Raw genomic sequence first — 19,398 nt, forward strand, 5'->3', positions numbered from 1 at the left:
AAATAATATTTAATTAAATTAAATATCTCACAAGCATAGATAAGTAGCTTTGTATGTAAGTATTAATTATTTAGAACAAGTCTTAATGTGTTAAATGTAGATACATTTTCTCTACTTTGTATCAAGAAATAAAATAAATTTTTTTTTTGAAAAATATTTAGTTATTATTATTATTATTAAAAGAGTAGACGTGAAAATGGCCTAACAGCCGGTACTGCGGCCAGAAGAGACCTATTGTACCAGTTTCACTATTGATTAAACAAAGCCCCTTAAAGCTTTGTGAATAAAGTCTAGAACTAAATCTAGAGAAGAGTTCTTAATCTGTTCTGGTGACAGAAATTCTTTATGAAACAGGATTCATAGAGACCTGTGTATTTAGTTAGTTAATTGCTTTAAGTAAGTTGGAGAGGAGGTCTTTGTTAGACTCAATTTTGACCGTCTTTTGGTTCGTTTAGTTACCCAAAGGCTTCAGTTTTTAAGATTTTTCGTATACCTGTTATTTTGTTTTATAAATGGCTTCTATGACACGTGTATTCTATATTCAAGAGCTACGTGTATCACTTTAACCAATTTATTTTCCTTCAGAATCTTATAATACTTTCAAATATTTAACAATAATTTTTCAAGAAATTATTATTGTCCTGCCCCCTTGCCAAGGTTGGACATCTGCACAATTAGTGAGAAATCCCACTCTTTGTGCTACAGGGCTACATATAAAGCCCTGACCGATTACTGAATATAAAATATTGCCAATTTGCGATATAAGACTTTCCACTATTATATCAGTAACAACTGCACTAAGTTCAGTATTCTGTGTAAATCTTTTACTCTGTTCATTATTGAGTAAATTCAGCATAAAAGTTAACAGCTTTGGATTGGATTGTGAGAACCTCTTCCTTTGTATTGTAGAGTAATATCAGTTTAACGATCGAATTTTGAAGGGAATAATATAAGCAGCAGGTGTAAACTGGCATAGCACTTTCGTATATATAAAGTCTACATTATTACTCCAACTGAGTTTTCTACACAGAAATGAACCGAGGTAGTTCGTCGATTATAGACTCGTCGGCTTGTCGTCAGCATATCGTCAGCGTAGACTACTACTTTGTACCTCCTTTGCTAGTAGATAGATATATATTAACTGGTGGTTTCCATAGCATTAGAGAAAGAACTCATCCTTGAGGTGTTATGCTTAAATATGCTTAAAGTATGTATTAAAGTTTTTTAAATATTTTTAAGAATTTTCACAGGGGAGTTGCAGCTCGAGACGCATATCCTTGGAGTCTTACGTCTGTTCATTCCTAATATTTGTTATTTTTTTCGCTTTTGTGTTGACTTTTCATTTTTTTCGGTTTATATCCCTTGCTTTATGTTTTAATATTTTTGTTATATCTTTTGGACACATTTTTGTTTTGTTTTTTATAACTTTTTATTTCAATGTCAACACTTTCGTAACGTCATTTGTTTCTATTTTGCCCGTCTATTGTTGTCGTTTAGTTTGCTACTATTTTGACATCCGTTCGAGTTTAATTCTCTTACCATCCACCCAGTTTAAGGACTGAATCTCTCACCATTTATGTCAAAACCAATAAAAGGACGAAGCACAAAAATGGAATATTGAATGGAAACAAAACACTCTGTCCCTGCATAATTTAGAAGTATATACCAAAAAATTTTGCAAATCGCCGACGGTTGTTTGCATAACGGATATTTATTTATTAATTTTTTTTTGTTTTGTTGGCTTATTTGCTCAAAAAATGCTTTTGTTTCTCTAATTTTGCATTTTTTGTTAAATGCGTTTTTTAACGGTCCAAACCCCTTTTTGTGAGAAAGTTTGGCGAACATGCATAAAATGCTTCCACGTTTTATGTTTATTGTTTTCTTCCTTATTTTAAAATTAAATTGGTACTACAAATGTAGTGGGTGTGTTAAGTTGTTGAAACAAGCTACTAATAACAACTAATGATAAGAGAAGATTTCACTTAAATTTTAAATTAACGTAAGTATTTTCATTAATATTACAGACTATCAATATTTGATGTCAGAGCATAAATTTACCTGCCTCAATATCACAAAAACTAAGCATACTGTAAGGGGGAACTAGAAGATATCCTTTAGCATGTTCCAACATAGCTTTCTGTTCCATTCAATATTCATCGAACATGCTATGCTTATTAAAATTATATTGATCGAATCTAGTTACAGCATAATTTCTATTTTGGCTGATGATTTAATTTAGCAGATCAAGAATGTACAGTTGTCGGACCCGTAGTCGGAAACTTACTTCAGAAAGCCTTTCCGATACTTCAGATACTTTCAGTTATATTATTTCAAAAAACAATCTTACTAACCAGTCATAATGCAACAATAATCAATATACATACTTGTAGGTATACCTTATGATCAAAAAAGAACGAAAATCGCCTTCAAAGTACTCTCCTCCTGCGACAATACATGTATGACAACGCTAGATCCAATTTTCCATGCAAGTTTTATGCGCCGCAGAAGGTATGGCCTTTAGTTCACCCAGCGAATTCTCTGGTGGTGTAAAATCCATAAGTTTTGCTTCCATAAATCTGGCCTCTTTTTGCGAATGGCCTCACGCAAATGATGCATAATGGCCAAATAACACTCCTTATTGACCGTTTGACCGGTTGACCGTCCGGAAGGAATTCATAGTGCACCACACCATGAATATCGAAGAAAACAGTCAGCATAACCTTGATTTTGGACTGACTTTGGCGTTCTCTTTTCGGTTTCGGCTCACCTTCGAAGCACCATTCGGTCGATTGTTTTTTGGTGGGCATGTCAAATTCATAGACCCATGTCTCATCACCAGTTATGATGCGTTCAATGAATGTTGGATGTGCGGTCACTATCTGCGTTGGAAATCATATCTTTGGCCACATCACAACGACGCTTTGCTGTTATAATATATATGATATTGTTTATATTCTCATTGCCCATCAGTTTTTATATCTTAGCTCCTACACTGATTTGAAGCCCTATTAACTTATGCTGCCATTCAATTCAAAAATCAAGATTTCGTCAACTCAAGCTGCTTTAGTGCAATAGCACAACATGATCCTCACGCCCATCCTTTCTGTCCTTGCAACTTCATCCATGTATTCGTCTTTGTTATCTATTTATGTTTTCTGATCTATCAAAACAACGATATACAGGTAGCTATCGGCTCCATTTAATAACAGTCACTTCCTATATTGAAAGAAAATACATTTAAAATTTTTGTAAACATTGCTCGCATTAGCAACGTTCTTCACGATCTATTATATGATTTTTCTTATTTGCTTTTGTCAATCATTTGCAGTCTTACGTTTTTCTTGATAACTGGGATTGGTGTCAAAACAGTATTACCACAACTGTTTCTTACCTTTCTTCTTCTGGATTATCTTTAGACCGTTTATAAAGCCAATATTTGAACAACTAGATTATATGCCAACAGTGTGTAAACCTAAGTGAATCTAAATAAAATTTAGACCCACAGAAATTAGACTTTACGAGGAAGGAGTCATAATGTATTCAGTACTTGACAGATGAACAGAGACTAAGACATATGGAACATAAGTTTATGTACTCAATGTAAACCCTTAAAAATCTTCTCTGATGAACATACTGTGATTAAAGGAGAAGATTCTATTTCAGTTTCTAATTTTTTGCAAGTTTTTTTGGGTTCACTAGAACAGAAATGATCGATTGTAAGGCCCCTTATTATCAGTTTCGCATATAATTTCAACAAAACAAGTAGAATGTAGCTTTTATTGTTTTCTTATTATAATTCCACTTGGCACTTGGAAACTTGGCATTGATTTAGAAGTAACTCTTCGTCATATTCTGTACTGTGCATGTTTCGAAGTCTATGTTTCACTCATGTTTACTTTTCATTGCTGAGTTCTGTATTTGGAAATTGAAATATAAGCGACGAGAAGAACTGTTTTGTCAGTCACGGATGGGCAGCATTCGGAAAAACTCAAAATCATAATATTTTTATATCATTTTTTATGAAAACATTAAGTTTCACAAAAACACTCTAAATTTTCACTGTGAATGCAAAGAGTCCAACTTAATTTAGACAACTTTTACAATTCGTCTGAAAAGTGTTTGTAATCCAAAACTTATATTCACTTTAGGAATAATAGTTAAAAGCTGAATAGCTGCGAGATATTTTAAAATTTTATAAATATGTATTTTTTTTAATAAAAAGTACTAAAACAATATCGTTTAATTTATTGAAGTTCAATTTTATTAAATCGCAACATATGTGGAAATACAATTGATTTAGAATACCTTGAAAAGAAACAGAAAGCACCAATAACGAATAATTGTATATTATTGCTCTAGTGCTGTAGTGATTCATTTGAAGGATGAAGTTACGATAAAGAGATTTCCGAGTGAAGAAGAAAGAAGTACTTCTTTATCAATACAATTCATCATTTCACATGTCGATAACCTAGCTCCCATAAATAATGTGTTCTCCAGGTGTTGCTCCTAGTAACAACTACCTACCTAACGCACTTGTCTAGAATAGTTAATCAGGAATCATAAATTGGTAATTCAGTAATCACCGATTAAACACATGCATATCTAAAAAAAGGTAGAACAGTATAAAAAGTATGGTACATCTTATATCAGTCGAAGACTCAGCATACTAGATAAAATAGATGCCTCAACGACATGCAAGCACCTGAGTGCAAGTTAGACGAACACAGAAGAACATGTTTCGTTGTTGTAGTCTGAATAGGTGTCTTATTTCTGGAAAAGCATGATTACGGAATCCTTAGTTGCTAATGAAATGTGACTTTGGGGTGCGTAATAGATGTTATTTGAGCGATAGTGCAAATCCTATATAAGGAAAGGAATAAAGCAACTCTGAACCTCTAGTATACATACCCTGTATTGAGCTGCAAAGAGCGTACATTAAGAAATAAGAAAGTGGCTTTAAAAAATGTCTGTGGTTTCACATTACGTTCTATACTTCAGGACTCTTACATATATTTTAAATAAGCACATAACTGATTATGTGCATATGTGCGGATATACGTATATAATCTTGTAAGTTATATTCCAAACATTTTCTGAACCATCGTGGATATGTGAAATTAACTATTGAAGTTTTATTTTTAAAACCCATAAACATTGCTATTTTAAACGTTAAGTCCTCATTCACCTTGAGGTGGATTTATAATAAATGCTGACGATTGTCCTTGGTTAAATCTCACTTTCGTGGAAAAGTACATTGTATCAAAAGGCATGTAAGTGGCTAGTGAAATAATTTAGTTTAGACAACTCAAATACAAAATAAAGTTAAAAGATTAACAGACCAAAAATAAAAGAGCTACCCACTCTGAGTTGCTTCTGAATTTTGTGAATTTTTATTCCCTTAGCATTTTCAAATATTGACCACGTCGCCATTCAAAATAGAGATTTTTGCCTCGTCGTACTCAAAATATTCATTAACTTTTCTGGTCAACTTTTCCATTTGTATTTTCCACTTTTGTCACCCGTTTTTGTTTTCGAGCCAGTTTTATAGTTTTGTGCTCCTTATTTCTTTTTGTACTTTGGCTTGATGCGCTGATGACATAAAAATGCTCATTAATCATAATACCCCTTACCACACCTAATTACTTTGCTCTCTACGTACATCGACTGAGGTAACTCTAGGTAAAGTGGCTTCATTATGACTGCATACTCTTCTTCTTAGCAGTCAGCACTCAGCACTCGACACTCGACACTTGTAAAATACACAAAACAATGTTGGCTCAACAACGATGCTGCCGTAAATACATAATAAAAAATTTTGTTATGTCGACCATCACAGCCGGAAGTTCTGCCCACAATCATTATCAACCACGCGGTCGGTGTCACCGTAGTCGTTGCCGTTATTATCCTTAATATTCCTATTCCCATACTCCATTCCATTCATCTGCATTATCATGAGCAGGATTAAACATTACACCGCTGCTCACATGTTGACAAAACTCATAAAAATGAAGACGAAATTTTGCTTCCGGCTTCAGAATGACGGATGTGGTTAGGTGCAAACAATTGTTACACTTGATGGTTGTATTATGTTCCGCTCGAGAATTGTGGAAAGTTTGCGTTTTGTTTGTGTTACTTTTAAATTTGACTTGCTAGTCTCTGGGCCTATATGTGTGGACGAGGGTACAAATAAAAACATTATTATCTGACATGAAGCTCTCGTAGCCTCTTTTATGCTTTTCTTTTATTCACTTTTTCATTTATCAAATAAAGTTCAAGTTTATAATATAAACTTATTTATCTAAGTTTAATAAGCTTAATTTAACCTGGTACAGTTTCTTGTCATCATTGCAATGAAATTCCTTTTTTTATTTATAAAAAGGAAATATTTTCTTTAAAAGAGTTCGGACATTTCTATAGTTGTCATTAAATATGCAAGTAGTTCATCCAGTTTGAAGCTTTTAAGTAAAAATATGTAAAAAGTATTTTGATGTTTTCATCCTCTTCAAAAAATGGGAAATTATTATAATTGGTACGGTCAAAATGAGAGAGATGTTTTGCGTTCTACTAGCGATCGATATCCGATATCGATAAAAATCAACAGTTCATCTAACAAAAAGTCAGAAAAATCCATATACTACTAATTGATATTTAGGATCAGTTATACATTTTGAATTTTTCTTTTAATATATTACTTACGTCATGGTATAAACGACGTGTTTTAGGATCCTGCTAAAACCACAATCGCCCAAGTCGAAATCATCCAATTCGTGCTACTAAAAATAAGTATTCAGGTTTCTGTAATACATTCCAAAACATCTCAATTAAATGTTCAAATTCGTTTAAGTGAATGAAAATTAGTTTTATAAAAAGTCTGCGGGTGATTGCCAAGCAATTCTAAAGACAAACGTTGATTTAGTAGAGAATCTGAAATAAAATAATCCTTCTGTTATCTAAATCCATATTACTCACAACTGACTAATTCTATCGTCTCATTTGATTTCGTAATTAATCCGCAAATTAAAAAGAAAATAATTTATTTTGAAAATTATTCAGTCCAGCTGCTGTCGATTAATGTAATTTGAGTGTGAAATATTTGAATATTGTTCCAGAACAATTTTTGTGGTTCTTGCCTTGAAACAAACTGAGAAACTGAAAATTTAGTTAAAGCGAGAGAAATAAGTTGAGAACTAAACTCTCTGAACTTAATTAATTTTTATATTCAATTAAACAGTTCCTCGAGTTATGAGCTGCTATCTTAACGCGCCACTGCTTACATTGGAGATGTCAAAACATCCATGTAATGTAGTCACAAATTTAAAAATTACTTAAACTCATCATACTTCTTAATACACAAATTAAATAAAAAATTTATTTTATGCCCACATTTATGCTTATTTTTATTTATTTTCCTTTCTTTACTTCGCTGACTTCTTTTTTTTTCCTACAGTTCCTGTGCTTGGTAATTTTACGGACGAAGAATTTGGCGGAAACATTTCGCCCCAAGATACTGCCGAGTACCCATTACAGCGTGATGAAGTGGAGCGAGTAGCGAACACTGATGGAAAATTTGATGAACGAAGTCAGCTTACTCCACCAAGTAAGTACAATTATTTGCGTTCAGTAAATTTTTTCAACTTCTTTTATTGCCACTAACAGGATAATGCCAAGGATGTTGATACACTACAAGGAAGTTGTAGTAGCTAAGCTAGCAGCAGTAGGTAGCGTTAGGCTACATTGAATTAAATGAATATGTTCCGCAGTTTAGTGTGCTGCTTACAAAGTGCAAGGTGGAAGGGGGCCGGTGGGTTGCAAGCAACGGGCAATTGTATTTAAAACAAGTCATTGAAGGTTTTACGCCAAAAACTGTGGGTATGAAAAATGAGGCTTGCATTTCCCGGTAATATACCATGAAACCAACAAATAATTTATTTTAAGGATTTTCATGGAGAACTTTGTTCAACATACCAACAAGACATTTATATTTGTATTTTACATACCCTCCCCCCACCTCCTTTTTCGTGTGTTGCCCCCCCCCCCCACTTCTCTAGAATAAAAAACAGCAAAAAAAAAACTCAAAAAAAGCGAAATAAAATATTTTAAAAGTAACTAGAGGGAATTTTCCTAAATTTTACACTGTTGTGTATATTAAAAATCCACAAATCATGTTTTTCATAACAGCAATCCACCGTGTAACTTTACATGCCGAACTAACTCTGGCTCCGTCTTCGCCCCCGCCTCCACTCCGTGTGCTGCCATATATTAATTTTATTTTGCGATTTTTACACGAAAATAAAATGCAAAATAGAGTAAAAACGAAACGAAAAAAAAAACGCAAGGGAAATTTCGTCGCAAGAAAAGGCGCACAATGAAGCCGGAAAAATATTACAAGTATTTCGCATTTTTCGCGCCACGTAAGCAAAAAAAATGCAGCCAACCAATTGCAGGAAAAAAATGTAACTAAAAAACCAATTTTCATATAAAAGACAATACCGAAAAAATAGAGAAAAAAAGCACAAAAATAGCAAAAAAAGTTCTGCACAAATCATTTGACAAGGCAGTAAGTTGAAGCTTGCAGCTACCATGGAAATTCTTTATTATTTTTGTTAAGGAACTGGTTGCGAAACTACAATGAGCTTTTCTTTCCAACTTGCCCAAGCCCCCCAATTGCTCATATGCTAGTTTGCTAGTTTCTGTTGATGCTCGCGAACCCTAGCCTTTCGAGTATAGTCACGACATTTGTTGGGTATTAAAGCTGTTAATATTTTCAATTTGCATGGTGCTTCTTTATCGTACTGTCTTCTTCGTACAGCGCATCGTTCTAAATACTCATACTTCTCTCACTAACAACACTACGGTACTGCTGTCCTTCTTCCTACAACTATCTTTGTTGCTGTTTCTTCCACATAATGTTTTTGCTGTTGGTGTTGTGTTGTAACATAATCAAGACTAAAATTTTTGTTTATTCTCGCTCACTCTCTATTCTCCTTCATTACAGTTATCTCCCCAAAACCCATTGACCAAGAAGCTGACTCAAGTTTTGTTGGCGTGATTATCACCGTCCTTACCACAATTATTTTATTACTGGTTGTGGTTATACTTCTGATAATTGCACGGAATAAGCGCGGACGTGGCAGCAATGTTTTGGATGCATTTCAGCATAATTTTAATCCGGATACGCTGGGTGGCGCTGACAAACGTCTGAATTGCAATGGCATGAAGGTAAGTCCATTTTATATAACCATAACCCTGCACTTCTTTATATCAATGTAATGCTTTTACTATGCAATAATATGGGTAAATAAATTATAGTGAGAGAATCGATAAGTTGCTTCTGAAATAACTACCTTTAAAGAATAGTTTATTTTTTTAATCCCAGAAAGTTCTCGCCAGTAGCATTTATATTCCTCTTTTCATACAGAAGGATGAGTTTTTCTATTCAAACCTCTTAAAATATTGTAAACAATTTTACATTAAATATAATAGTTTTTTAATTAATGTTATCTATTAAGTTAGTTTATAAAAACCCCTCTTAATTGAGTTTCTTTGTATGCTCTTGTTTTATTACTAAGTGCTACTATCATCAGTTTACTTCACTCGTACACGTTTTCAGCAATCATAATTTTGAATTATATTTATATTATCATTTATTTAAATAACTATATGTTTAAGTTTTTTTAGGGTTACCAATTTATTTTTATTTAGTTAACTTTAATAACTTATTTTTTACTGATGTCTTATAACTCAATACATACTTACTTACTTAGTTGGCCATTACAGACTCGAGTCATCCTTGGCCGAGTCGAGTAGCCTCCGCCAGCCAACCCGATTAGTGACTTTCTAACGCAAGTTGTTAGTATCGAGTGTCCCAAAATCGTAAATCACGTGGTCCTTCCACCGAAGATCCGGACGTCCTGCGGGTACCAAAACAGACATCTTCCTAGCCGAAATACTTTCTTTCATTCCCACGACATGACCAAGCCAGCGATGCCGCTGTATTTTCATACGCTTAACTATGTCAATATCGGGGTATCGCTCATACAGTTCATCATTCCATTTAACTCGGTACTCGTGTAAATGACCACAGATCTTTCGAAAAATTGTTCTCTCTAATGCCTCTAATGCCTTCTCATTACTATTAGGAACTCTCCAAGCGTCTGCATAACAGACATGATTATAGACATGTAGAGCGTGATTTTTGTTTGTCAAGAGAGATTCTTCATTGAATCTCTCAACTGACGTCATTTTTGGTGTTTACGCTGGTTCCCAAATATTCAAAGTCCTTCACAACTTCGAGATTTATTTGTTGCCAAAAAGTACTTTATTTTGTCCTCATTTACCACAACACTCCTTTGCTTCGCTTGTTTTTCTAAATTGGAAAAAAAAAACATTTTTAGTGAATCTGTTTTGATTTGTGCGCGTACCACTGGTATGTTCGTCGTCATTGACTACAGGTTCCTCATATGCCGCTGCTCCGTGGTTTGGATATAAAATTAGAAGAATTTTTTTTCAAATTGAAAGATATATATGTAGGTAGATACATGCATTTACCTACATATATACAAGAATAACAAAAAAACTTTCCGCTAAGTACAAAACGAACTATATATAAAACAAACTGAAAACATTCAGGTGACAGAACTATTAAATCGAATAATTTGGCAATATTGCACTTGATTATCGATATTTGTGGAATAGTCTACACTGCACTACATTGTCGACTTTAAATTGTGTCTAAAAGTAAATTACAATTATGGCACTTTCACCTTGCACCTTGCATTCATACGTGATTCCTTATTAGGAAGACAATGATCAAACTCAGCTTGCGAAATTCCAAACTTGGTGGTTCTACTCCAATTTTTAATAAAATAAGTGAGCCAGAAAAAAAATATCTGCCACAAAAGGAGATTGATCTGCAAATATTAGGGCAGCTACGTAAACATAAAAAATAATTCACTTAAAGCGAAAAATTCATTACCGAATAGTTTTTCGAATGAAAAACCGCATGAATATGTAGCAGATGAAGAGGAGCTCGCAAAAGAGACAGATTAAATCATTAACAAAACTAGACCCAATAAAAGACGTAGAGCAGAATCTTCACCTAAAATAATCATTCAAGCCAAAAATATTGAATAGAACTTAATAAAATAATAGTATTTAATGGTATAAGGAAGTGATAAATAAAGAAGTGAACTACGCCCACCTCCTATAGTGATTTTAATTGTTAATCAATATCAAGAACTGCAAAGTGCTATTGAGAAAAAACAATGATTTTTTATCAAAAACAACTTCACAGCACGATTACTTGAAAATGGCCAAATCAATGTTTTTGATGGTGATGATTACAGAGGTATCGCTTAAAGTCTCTTCATATGATTTCAAAACCAGGCAAGTCGCAAAAATGCATATAGCCATATAGGCATACTTCGAAGCTCTTCGAAAAGCTATCCTAAAAGAGATTAATGCCTATAATAGAATTCGAAAAGCTAACACCAAACCACCAAATTGCAAAATTTGCAGATGATAAAGGAGTTTTGGCAGTTAACATACTGATTCCGCTGAAGAAACTCATTAAGCAATTGGGCAAAATAATAGCGTATCAAACTGAATTCAGCTAAATTTATTACTGTTGATTTTGCAAATAAAAAATACAGTAATTTCCTATTTCGACCCAAGCTACGCAGACACCATTTGCCAATACTGCAAAAGACCTTGGCATAACGCTGGATGCAAAACTTCGATGGAATGAGCACATAAAAAAGAAACAAGCTGAACTTGATATGAAGTTGCGAAAAATGAAATGACTGATTGGCGGCAAATCCACACTATCCATGTAAAAAAAAGGATTCTGCTATACAATCTTCTATACGACACTTTTGGTCGTACCATCTGTTTTTTTGTCTATGGTGACAGTCAATCACCTCTACTGCAGCGGTACGTATAGAATAGGAGATGTGGTTTATTGAGCAGAAACATCAGTTTCGTTGAGCTCATTTTCCAGATATTCAGAGAGTCGAGTAGGAAGGTCATTAGCTGTTTGTTGTAACTACAACTTTTCAATGTCAAACTTTCACTGTGCTTGTTACGCACCTCTTTCATCGCACATAGATGTGCGCGGATCTGACCGCAACAAGACAATTATTACAGTTGATGTAGGCTTCTCGGATATTACATACATTCAAGACGCTAGATCTTGTGTTTTGATCAGGTGACAGCCATGTTATCTTATACATGCTGTGATTTTTCTATCAGCAGCGAAATTAATCAACCTTCTTCCATTATCAAAAGTTTTTTTTATGAAGGCTGAACTGTCCGGCAGTAGCACCAAAAATACCTTCTTTATCCATCTTTGCGTTGAAGTCCCTTACAACAATTCTGACGTCATGATTGTAATTTTATATAAATCTAAATTAAATTTATCTCGAAATAACTTCCTTCGTCACTTAACAAATCAGTTCGGTTACTATTTATAAATATTTTTTTGTTTTGAATTTGTTTTTAAAATTTTGAAGTTACAAGATTTTCCATATTTCAGGTGGTGACCGTCGACGACAATGAGTCCATTGACAAAAGCAGCCTCTATCATGAGCCTTTCAACATGAACATGTACACAAGCGCAGCAAGCGGCTGTTCTATGAACGACCTACAGCGACAACATATTACGCCGGACTACACAGGTGAGTTCAACTGATAGGACTCTTAGAGTTTTTTAGGCAATAAAAACAGGGAAAACATCTCTGCATTTCAAAACCATTTCAGTGTTTTGAAAACATTTTTACTGCTTTTTTCGTGACTTGCCTTCACTCCACTTTACAGGCATCCGTTCGCTACTTGTCACTGTAATAGAGCTAGGCACAAACAATAGAAAAATAGTGCAAACTGTTTCCACTGCCCGTTGCGTCATTAGAATGAATTGTGTTCCATTGTAGCCTATCAACTTGCATGTAACATGCAAATGTTGCAAACGCTAAATGCTTAATTTAGCTTACAACATATTTGCTGAGAATGCGAACACTTTTTATGCTTTATTGCCTTTTTCAATACCCGTGCGAGTGCAAAGAATATGGCGTTTTTTACAGTGCTTTTGCTATTTGATTGGGCGCTGTGAGTGTGTTTGGCAACCCTGTCAATAGGGCATAATTTTGAATTTCGTTTGTTAACGACAACTCACGTCTATAAAAGCCATTTTTTCACGGCAAACATTCTTTACTTTCTTTTCGCTTCAACGTTGGTTGCACCTCGTTTTTTCGCCTTATGACACATGCAACCGTATATGGTTTTAATTGCACTGCATGTCAATACTGTGTTGAATAAAACTATGCATTTCGTACTTACCGGAGTAAATGTGCCGGACAAGTGCTGATAGAAAAAGTTGCGAAATAGTTTCTTCCCTTCCACCATTTCACTCAACAAGTTTTTCATTGCGGCAAAACAAAACGCAATTTGTAGCAATCCGAATGTTGCCTGCGAGGTGCCTCAAACTTTCTAAATTTTACACAGACAAAAACTTTATGAAGCGATCGCAGACACAGGCAGTATCCTTAGTGACAATATTAACTGTAATGGATGCCATGTTTTCCAACACACTCACACGACTACATATACTAAGTGTGTGTAATGTATTAGTTTTGCCATTTCAATTAACTTTCTTCGCTCCGCATGTGTTGCCATATACCATTTAGATTGTTTTAGAAAACGCGGTCGCTAAACGGCAAGTTTAACTACTTAACAATCTACTCTAAAACTCTATCGTTCTCGCCAACAACGTGCTTCTTCGTTTCCTAGTTTCCCAGATATTTTCGATTTTGAGTAGGCATCCTTCTTAGTGCCCTGTTAGCTTTATGTACACACTTCTGCTGGTTAACGATTTCAGGATAATGTGATTGCGGTTTGAGTTCGACGCAGCAGCCCCATTAAATTTGCTGTGGCCTTTACCATCATTTCATCACATTTGAAGGTAGTAGAAACTTACCTACTCTTATTCAAGGACCAACAGAGAAGGAAGTCATAATTTTAATATTTTTGCTGATATGGAAAAAATCACATAATGGTAGCATGGTAGCCACTTTTAACCGCTTTCCATAACAATAAAAACATAACACGCAAGTGAAGTATAAATAACAAAATTCATGTGTCCTTATGAAACCTTTTGAGTAAATACTAGTAAATACTTAGAGAACAAAAAAGTCATGGCTTATATACATATGTGCATCCAGATTTTTAATGTAATCAGAGGTGGTCAGTGTATATATACAACACGGCCCTTATAAATATCTCATACATTTATCGTTAATAAATGGCACCATACTAAAGTAGCTTGAAATTTTTTGGAGTGCTGAAACCTTGTATGAAGAGCCCTCAGTGTACACCGCCAAATGTGAAAATATTTTGATCGATGCACTCTTGTTTTAATACTCGTAATCCACGTTCTCGCGTTAATAACGCTCACGCTCTTTTAATAAAAAGGCTAAGGTAGATTATGTTTAATAATGACACTTAACAACAATCAGTATAAATACTAACCCTTGTAATTCATATTAATCATGTCGAATATAATTATATTCCATACGTGATACGTTCAAAAAGTAACCAGAATTTTATAAATTTCAAAATACTTGGAACATATATTGGGGCATGGTTTTGACTTCACTCCAAGAATTCGTCTTAATGCCACTCGTCTTTTTTTTGTAAAAAATGTGTTTTCTTTTAGTTCAGGAAAAGGAAAGCATTGGTACAGTGCTATGTCTAGGACTAGGAGTAGTGCAGTCATGTTACATTATAAAATTTTTGGCACAAAATTTACTGAAAATAATTTTTTATTTAAAACTATCGTAAAACCTTTGCATGAGCCATTAATAGTCCTTTTTGTCAAAAGCCTCTCTTAAACTGATTCTTCTATTAGCAAGCACAATAATGTTTAATTTTCGCACAACTTCATTATTGATGGACGTGTTAGGATGCTCCGACCTGCTATTCTATTTAATACCTTCTTGGTATTCCTACAAGTGTTTGTGGCAGTCATCAACTCTTCATAAATCTCTAAACTGAATTTGGGAAGTACTTTTAATTTAAATTTCAAGTTTTTCTAAAAGATATATATGTCTTAATAAAGTTGATATAAAAGTCATATAAAATTTTTTGATAATAATAATGTTATTAATAACCGTTTTCTTTTAATTTAATTGAATGTTTTATAATAAAAATAATTTTTGAGTTCAGTAAAACGGCACTCCTAGTACTTAGAGCGCAGCCATATGCGATAATAAATTCAGAATCAAGCCCAAATTTTTTATGTTAAATATTGTATACCATGTGATCAAAAAAGAACGAGAATTTTTGAATACCTGCGCTTATCCAATCAATAAATTTTATTTTATTTTCACACTGGCAACCCTATTATACACATTCTGTCAAAGTTTAGCGCATATCGTACGATTAGTTTTTGTTTGGCGTCTATACAAAGAAGTCGTTGTGATGCGGCCAAAGAGATGATTTCCAATGCAGATAGTGACCTCACATCCCACATTCTTCGATATTCATGGTGTGGTGCACTATGAATTCCTTCCGGACGGTCAACCGGTCAAACGATCAATAAGGAGTATTATTTGGCCGTTATGCGTCGTTTGCGTAAGAGCATTCTCAAAAAGTGGCCAAATTTATGAAAGGAAAACTCATGGACTTTATACACAGCGTTAGTTGTGTCGCAGTTTTTAGTCAAAAACTCCACCAATATCTTCAACCAATCACCGAACACCGTACTCTCCAGATATGGCCCCGTGTGACTTTTTCTTTTTGCCCCTACTCAAATTACCATTGCGAGGAACGTGTTTTGAGACCATAGAGGCCATAAAAGAGAATTCGCTGCGTGAACTTAAGGTCATACCTTCTGTGGCCTATAAAACTTGTATGGAAAATTGGATCAAGCGTTGGTACGCATGTATTGCCGCAGGAGGAGAGTACTTTGAAGGCGATAATAAAGAAAATTATTAAAAATTCAAATTTGCGTTTTTTTTAATTCTCGTTCTTTTTTGATCATAAGGTATAATTATGTTGCAAAAATATATATTAAAAAAGTTAGTAAGTTCTTTGTTTGCTATTGTTGTAGTAATCTCTGATGGACTAGTTCTGTATAAAAATTATATTAAATAAATCGTACTTATTAATAGACAATTTTGAAGTTTATTTACTACAAAACACATAAAGAAAGTGAGAATTATAATTATTTAGTTCAAATTGTGCTATGTATGACACTTTCATACTGAAAAGGACTAAGTAACAAAGGATCCGATAATTGTAAAAACTTTTTTAATTCGTGGATACTTTAAGTATTGAAATAACGTGTTTATTTACTTATTACTTAAATTTTGCCAACTTGTTTTGAGTTTTATTTAGTATTAGTTTTATTGGTATGATAATACTAGAACAGAAAAAAAATGTTTTTAAATTCCAATTGATATTCTATAACACAAAGATCAATATAGCTAGTCGCGTACTTTTATATAATATAATCTTTATCTAATTTGTTTCCAGATAATGTGTTTGTGTAGTTATTTCATTTTACATATGTGATCCTTGTTTTTAGACAAAGAATTTTTATGGATAAATAAAGAAACTTGAATGCTATAATGAATCGAATCGTCTGGTACGATTTCATAATGTTATCCACATAAGCATGAAAATTCGTCAGTGTTATTCATCTGTTATTGCTAAAGTTAAAACCTAATGGAAATTGCTTGTATTGATTTAAGCGCAAAAGCTAGTAACCCATATTTCTAGTGAAAATTGCCTGTTGTTAAAACAAGTTGATCATATCTAATAAGTAGAATTGCCTAGCTCTTTCTAAATTACTAATACTAAACTCTAGAAGTAGTAAAGACGATTTGTTATTTAGTATTTAACGGACCTATACATTTGCTCATATTCTACAACAATGCATACGTATCTATAGTCTTAAACTATATAAATAAAAATGTTTTTCTGCCGTACAAAGCATATATAGAGCTAGAGATATATCTCTCTAGCAATTGTAGACACAGACACAGTGCAGCATTTTTCTTTTCTGAGTTCCCGTAGGCAAGGGAAATGCAATTGGAAATATTCCAATTTTAATGATGTTGCAACAGAAAGAAATTCAGAACCTCTTAAATTATCCAGGCGTATAGGTAGCCACATGCAGGCAGTTATTGAAAGCTTTCTGTGGTGAATTTAAATGCAAAATAGGAAGATTTAGGTCAAGTTTTAAAACATATTAAATTTAAATCAGTAACTGAGACTGATAAAGGCATGCACGCAGTAAAGGCGTCTCGAGAAGAACACTGCGTCAGGACGAAACACAGTAACGGATTCTTATGTTCATTTAAGTTTGTTTGTAACAGGTGCCAATACATTGTTCATATTTTATCTAACAAGAGTTCACTTTTGTCCACAAGAGACAGTGGATTATTCAGTTCAAGGACTGACTTAAGTAACCGAATGCTAATATTAAAATGAACTATAGCACTTTAACTTTACCTAACTGCACTTTACCAATATAGTTAAAATGAATCTTATAATGAAATAGTTTTGTCATTTGCGAGTTATTATATTTAACATACGTAAATAGTTTCCAAACTTCAAATAATACTTAAAACTCCTAAAACATAGGCATTTAATTTTCTACGTACGAAAAACTGTAGCTGAGCAGAAGAAGTGCTTAAAATAATATAATAAAATTACAGCTACTGAAATTCAAAGAAACTTATTTTAAAACTTACGAACAACATAAAAATCAGTCAAGAAAACCAAGGCATCAACGTTACATCAGAGACATGTTAAATACCAGAGAAACTTTGTCTTGGAATTCGGAAACTCTAAAAACAACAATTCCAAATTCAGCCACAAGCCTTATAAGGGCAAAAAGAGAAAAATATTTCGCAAATAAAACTGAAAATGAAATGAAAATTGAAAACAAAAATTTTTAGTGCATATTTTTAGGCGCTTGAATGCATGCATTTGTAAATTTACGTATCCCGGTCGAGTTGGAGAAGGTGTAATAAATTTTAGAGGTCAAATGCAAATCAAATAAAATTCTCATATATGTCTTCAACTATGTAGACAAGAAAACCATGCACGCACGCACACACACACACACACACAAGTGTGTATGTTACACTTCGAAATCTACATAAAAGTTAAGACAAAACAAATTGAATGCATGCCGGAGTCAAAACTTTTGTCATTATCGTTTATTACAATGCAAAAAAGGAAGTATTTATGCTTGCCTACGTAGTTGTGTTAGTGTAAGTGTGAGTGCGTGTATGTGTGCGTGTGCGTGTGCTGATCTGAACTAAGAGACGATAACTTTGTTGGGATACAAGTGGGAAAGTTTCTGAAGACGTCAAGAAGGAAGACAAGGAACTGTTTTGAAATGGCGGCAAAAGAAGAGAACGCAGAAGCCGCAGCACATATAAAATATATGGGAACACTGCTTGATAGATAAGTGAGAAACATGAGAAACTTTTCTTGTTTATATGAGAGTGCGGTTTGGTCTTTGTGTGTGCGGTGCAGTGCTGCCACATTTGCTGAATAACGACATTGCAATGACAATAACAACAGTCAGGCAAGTGCACACAATAAACAATCGCTGCAAAGGAAGTGCCAAATTGGTTTATAACAGAAATGGAAAAGTTTAAGAAAATTAAATATTTTAAGTGCTTAAGTAAGCACATTTTTAAGTCTCTGGCAAAGCAAAATTTTATTTTATACTCAAAAATTTGAATAGCTTAACATTCATGCAATATAACAAATAACAATAAACTACTTTTTTCTATTTTTGAAAAATTCTAGATATACCTTGTTTCGCTTTTTTTCACATTCAAAAGAAAATTGCGAGATAAATGCATTAAAACTGACTGAACTTTGACAGGACATATATTAAGCTTCGCTGATATAATCCAAAGCATTGACAACAAATCATCTACAACAATATGATTGAGTAGATGACTTGAAAAATAAGTCCTATTAAAAATATTAGATTAATTCAAAAAGCTATTCATGCTATGACTTATCACTTATCAGTAGCTAATACTATATCTTCTTTCGAAATTAAAGCCCTATATTCTGCAACTATGAAACACTGGTATTACGAGTCTCATCACTGACGACATTCGCTTCAAAACAAAGTTCAAGTTGTGCCGAAAAACATTGATGTTAGCCAAAAACTGATTGAGGCAAACTTAGCCATTATCTTATTTTTATTTTAAAAATGCGTTAAAAAAAGAAACTTTTTGTTGGAACTAACTTAAGAACTAACAAAAAAAAGAGATAAATAATATATACACAATACATAACAGTTTAAAAATTATTAAATATTAAATCAAAAAAAGTTATACTCTTTAAGAAAAAAAAATTAAATTAAAAATT

At 33.4% G+C, this 19,398-nt stretch overlaps 1 protein-coding gene across 1 annotated transcript in view; it reads left to right on the plus strand.

The window, feature by feature from the left end:
* LOC119687189 (discoidin domain-containing receptor 2) overlaps positions 1-19,398 on the plus strand; it is a 229,676-nt gene that overhangs the window by 198,709 nt on the left and 11,569 nt on the right. Inside the window, exons 9-11 of the mRNA XM_038101441.1 lie at positions 7,448-7,597; positions 8,996-9,219; positions 12,533-12,674. Of these exons, the coding sequence (XP_037957369.1) occupies positions 7,448-7,597; positions 8,996-9,219; positions 12,533-12,674 (516 nt within the window). The remainder of the gene's footprint in view (positions 1-7,447; positions 7,598-8,995; positions 9,220-12,532; positions 12,675-19,398) is intronic.

Source organism: Teleopsis dalmanni, chromosome X (assembly GCF_002237135.1).
Source record: "Teleopsis dalmanni isolate 2A chromosome X, ASM223713v2, whole genome shotgun sequence".
Classification (NCBI taxonomy): Eukaryota; Metazoa; Arthropoda; class Insecta; order Diptera; family Diopsidae; genus Teleopsis; species Teleopsis dalmanni.